The sequence below is a fragment of the Penaeus chinensis genome, chromosome 33 (assembly GCF_019202785.1).
Source record: "Penaeus chinensis breed Huanghai No. 1 chromosome 33, ASM1920278v2, whole genome shotgun sequence".
Taxonomy (NCBI): domain Eukaryota; kingdom Metazoa; phylum Arthropoda; class Malacostraca; order Decapoda; family Penaeidae; genus Penaeus; species Penaeus chinensis.
In genome coordinates, this window is record NC_061851.1 from 8,934,088 (window position 1) to 8,939,087 (window position 5,000).

At 36.3% G+C, this 5,000-nt stretch overlaps 1 protein-coding gene across 2 annotated transcripts in view; it reads left to right on the forward strand.

Moving 5' to 3' along the window:
* LOC125043390 overlaps nucleotides 1–5,000 on the forward strand; it is a 10,367-nt gene that overhangs the window by 3,972 nt on the left and 1,395 nt on the right. For both annotated transcript variants that reach the window (XM_047639488.1, XM_047639487.1), the window contains exons 2-5: nucleotides 1,485–1,607; nucleotides 2,352–2,560; nucleotides 3,085–3,198; nucleotides 4,431–4,567. In XM_047639488.1, coding sequence (XP_047495444.1) covers nucleotides 1,504–1,607; nucleotides 2,352–2,560; nucleotides 3,085–3,198; nucleotides 4,431–4,567 — 564 coding nt within the window. In that variant the 5' untranslated portion in view covers nucleotides 1,485–1,503. The remainder of the gene's footprint in view (nucleotides 1–1,484; nucleotides 1,608–2,351; nucleotides 2,561–3,084; nucleotides 3,199–4,430; nucleotides 4,568–5,000) is intronic.

Here is a 5,000-nt window from a genome sequence, read left to right on the forward strand (position 1 = left end):
AACCAAAAATGACATATTGAATATTAAAACTGTCACTGCAATCCTTCTTTTAAGCCTGAGGGTTCAAAAGTTTAAATGTCAAAGTTCTAAAGGCCTAGGGCTTCAAAAGTCTTAATGTCAAAAGTTCTAAATGCCTGGGTGTTCAAAAGTCTTAATGTCAAAATTTCTTTATGCCCGAAGATTCAAAGGTCTAAATGTCAAAAGTTCTAAAATACCTAGGGTTCAGGTCTAAATGTTGTCAAAAGTTCTAAATGCCTGGGGTTCAAAAGTCTAAATGTCAACAGTTCTAAATGCCTGGGGGTTCCAAAGTCTAAATGTTGTCAAAAGTTCTAAATGCCTGTGGTTCAAAAGTAAATGTTATCAAAAGTTCTCAATACCTGTGGGCTCCAAAGTCTAAATGTTGCCAAAAGTTCTAAATGTCTCATCATGTAGAGTGCCGCTACATTCTTTAGTCTTTTGCTTATCTCAATGCATATCTTATGAGAGGTATGTACTCACAGTAGCAGAGTTGCCATGTATTTAAATCTGATCCTATAACATCCAGGCATTTAATTTATATAGGAGTGGAATGTGTTCAATATATACACAAAACCGTATGAAGAATTCTGATGTTTAAAATATATCTAGAGGAATTCGGATGTGTTAGGGAATTTAGGTAGAAGAATGGCACTGTCATGTCACCTCACCCCCCTGTTCATGTCAGGGGGGTATCAAAAGCTCTCAAGTTTTAATAGTTGTGTGGATTATCTCTCTCTCTCTCTCTCTCTCTCTCTCTCTCTCTCTCTCTCTCTCTCTCTCTCTCTTCTCTCTCTCTTCTCTCTCTCTCTCTCTCTCTCTCTCTCTCTCGCTCTCTCTCTCTCTCTCGCTCTCTCTCTCTCTCTCTCTCGCTCTCTCTCTCTCTCTCTCTCTCTCTCTCTCTCTCTCTCTCTCTCTCTCTCTCTCTCTCTCTCTCTCTCTCCTCTCTCTCTCTCTCTCTCTCCTCTCTCTCTCTCTCTCTCTCTCTCTTTCTCTCTTCTCTCTATCTTTCTCTCTCTCTCTCTCTCTCTCTCTATATATATATATCCATCTATCTATCTATCTATCTATCTCTCTATCTCTATCTCTCTATCTATCTATCTATCTATCTATCTATCTCTCTCTCTCTCTCTCTCTCGTCATATATTACAATATATTACTATTTTTTTCTCCTGAAAATACCAGATTCATTGTCAACTCTATCTCTAAAATGCAACTGACATGAAAAAAAAAAAAAAAAACATTAACGCAAAACTACAAACAAAACATCTGTGTTATCTGTGGTTCAGCTGTAATGATGTCTGACAATCTAGCTAACATCCGCCGCCAGTGGATGGTATCCCCGGCCATTCGTTGCACGCAGGGAGTAATTTAGAAGCAGAATGAAACAGACACAAAGAGTACCCACCGTAATAAATGGAAATAAAACTAAATCATTAGTTATTAATCCAAACACATTGTCATTTCAGCTAAATCAAGCCCGTCACGATGATAGTGTTCACCATCATCATCGTCATCCTGATCATCATGATGAATGCTCTCTATCAAGAAATGGAGAGACGCGACGCCCTTCTCCTAAACGCTACGCTCAGGTTAGTCTGTCTCTGGGAAATCAGATTATTTCCATCTCCCAAGTTAAGATCAGGTAAGCTTTGGTGTCCGTAGGAAGGGAATTGTATCATGCAAGGCCATGCATACTGGAGGAGAGGGAGGATTTACCTCCCTTCCATTTAGGAAAAAGTAAATAGATAGATGGATAATCAGATATATGAATAAATGAGGAAATAAAGAAATCGGTAAATAAATAAACATATAAATAGATGAATACACAAACAAGCACATAAGTCAATATGTAGGCAGATAGATACACAAGTAAACGAAACAGTAGATAGGTATCAGCAGCTGGTACAGTACAATCACGTTCAAAACTCACGTGAACACTAAAACCATGTAATTTCTGCTATTTCGGTTCGGAGCGTTTCGAAGCTTCATTCACGATACACGACTGTTGTCTGCGACTGTAACGATTCCCTGAAAGGTAAATAGGTCATGATTGCAGTTAAGGGTTTAGCAGGATCATTTTTTTTACCTGGCATTGTAATGGTGAAAGTTATTTCATCTCCCCTGTAGTCATGTAGTATAATGACGAATGCTATTTCTTGGTTAAGTTATTATTGTCTTACTTAACGAGAAGAGAAGTAGTGACGATCATCATTTAGAGTGAACGAGAGTTATGTTCATTTCACGAAAGATTATTTATTCGAGAATAAGCATTCCTTCGAAAGCATTGGAAATACGGTCTGATTTTTTTCTTTCACTCTTTTTCTCTGTTGTAGCAATGCCTCCTTATTCCTGGCTAATGACTTCGATGACGCTTGGATGAGTGGATTTGTAAATGAAAACTTGACTCTGAACCTCAATGACACTTCGGAGTCAAGTGGACCTTCGGAAGTCAGGGTCATGATTCAACCTGACTGGGAAGTCGTGGAAGGAACGTACGAACACTTCAAAGACGAGAACTTCGAAACACTTTTAATCGCTGTCGGTGAGAACTAACGTCCATGGCTGGTTTTATTACCAGAAGTCCTCTTTAGTTTCCCTTTCCCCATCGCTTTATTAGTATTTTTGAATTTTCCTTCTACCTTATTTTTTTTTATCTACTCATTTAAATATCTTCAAGTATGTTGGATTCCACGCAGCCATCGATTATCTGTGATATCTCTCCTATCAATTGGCTTTCCTTTTTTGTATTAATAATTTTCCATTTTCGTATTGATCTCTCTCATTGCTGTTTCTCTACATCTTCACATCCCTTTCTTTCTCTTGTTTGTCTACATATTCGCCCGAAATTTCCATTTTTTCCAATTTCCTTTTCATCATATCTTCTCCACTTCTCATTCTCGTCCTTATCTACTTCTCAGCCTCGTCCTCCCCATTCTTTTCTATAAACTATTATTTAATTATATTCTATCCTATTCCCCTTTCCTATCCTTCTCCCCTCTTCCTTTTTTTTTACAGACGCATTCATCCTTACTTTATCGCTCTCTATCCTTCTTACCATGTCCTCAGGTGTTCCCTATTTTGTGAGGAACATGATCATAGGAACAACTCCTACAGTGCAGATTAAACACGTTGAGAAAGGAGACGATTACTATTACGATATTGAAGGCGACTATATAGCAGGTACAGACCGCTAGTGTGTTTGTTTGTTTGAGTTTCCGATTTTTGGTAAATACTGTTATAATTACTGTTGTTTTGTTTTATGTATACACACACACAAGTGTATATGTGTATATATATGTATATATATGCATATATATATATATATACATATACATATACATATATATGTACACATATATATATGCATATATATATATATATATATATATATATATATATATATATATATATATGCATATAAATGTGTGCGTATACATATATATATTTATATATATATATATATATATATATATATATATATATATATGTTTATATGCATATGTGTATGTATATATTATATGTGTGTGTATGTGTTTTTTTAGCAAAAGTTAACGACATATATTTCAAATATTTTGTAATTTGGGATTATAATACAATAACTATTAATACATCAATAAAATATATCTAACGAAAAAGCATAAAGCTTAGTCAAAGCCAAAGAATTATGCGAAGCGAAACCTTAAATCCTAAAATCTTACTTTCAAATTTACCATCATTAAAACGGATTATAATTATTATAATTAAAACAAAGGTGTGAGGATTACAATCTTATACAACTTTATAGAATGCAGTTATCTTCAAATGAAACAGAAAATGAAGGTTGTGTAAGTAGATAGATAGATTGATAGACAGATAGATAGAGCAATCAATATAGAAAGATAGATAGATAGATCAATAGATATAGAAAGATGGATAACTAGATCAATAGGTATAGAAAGATAGGTATAGAAATATAGATAGCTAGATCAATAGGTATAGAAATATAGGTATAGAAATATAGATATATATAGATATGGATAAAGGTGTAGATATAAATATGGATAAAGATATAAGTAAAGATATAGATATAGTTGTAGATATAAAGAGATTGATATAGATACATATATATATATAGATAAAGATACAGGTAAAGATATAGATATAAATATATAGATATAGATACACAGATAAACATATAGATACATAGATAGAGATATAGATACATAGATAAAGATATAGATACATAGATATAGATATAGATACATAGGCCATATATAAAGACATATGTGTACGTGAGAGAGCATGACTTCAATCTCTCTCTCTCTCTCTCTCTCTCTCTCTCTCTCTCTCTCTCTCTCTCTCTCTCTCTCTCTCTCTCTCTCTCTCTCTCTCTCTCTCTCTCTCTCTTCTCCTTTCCCCCTTTCTGCTCCCAGACGAGGACCAAGGCGACATCCCAGAGCCCGGTTATCAGCTGGTCATCACGACGTCTACGTGGATGAAAACGTCGGAGGAAAGGATTCGCCCGGGATACTCGTTTCTTAAGACGGATTTTGATGGGTCTCCGTCCAAGGTGAGAGGAGGCGATTTTAATCTATGAGGTGAAGGTGGATTTTAAGAAAGAAGAAAAAGTAAGAGTGGAGGAATGCGTGCTGTTGGAAGGGCTGTCTGTTGGTTTGGGATGGTGGTTGTTTCTAGTTTGGGTGTGTGTTTGTTTGTCTCTCTCTCTTTCTACGTCTCTTTCTCTCTCTCTCCTTTTTCTCTCTCTCTCGCTCTCTCGCTCTCTCTCTCTCTCTCTCTCTCTCTCTCTCTCTCTCTCTCTCTCTCTCTCTCTCTCTCTCTCTCTCATCTCTCTCTCTCCTTCTCTCTCTCTCTCTCTCTCTCTCTCTCTCTCTCTCTCTCTCTCTCTCTCTCTCTCTCTCTTCTCTCTCTTTCTCTCTCTTTCTCTCCCGCTCTCATTCTCTCCTCCCCTCTCTCTCCCCCCTCTCTCTCTCATCCTTGTCTCC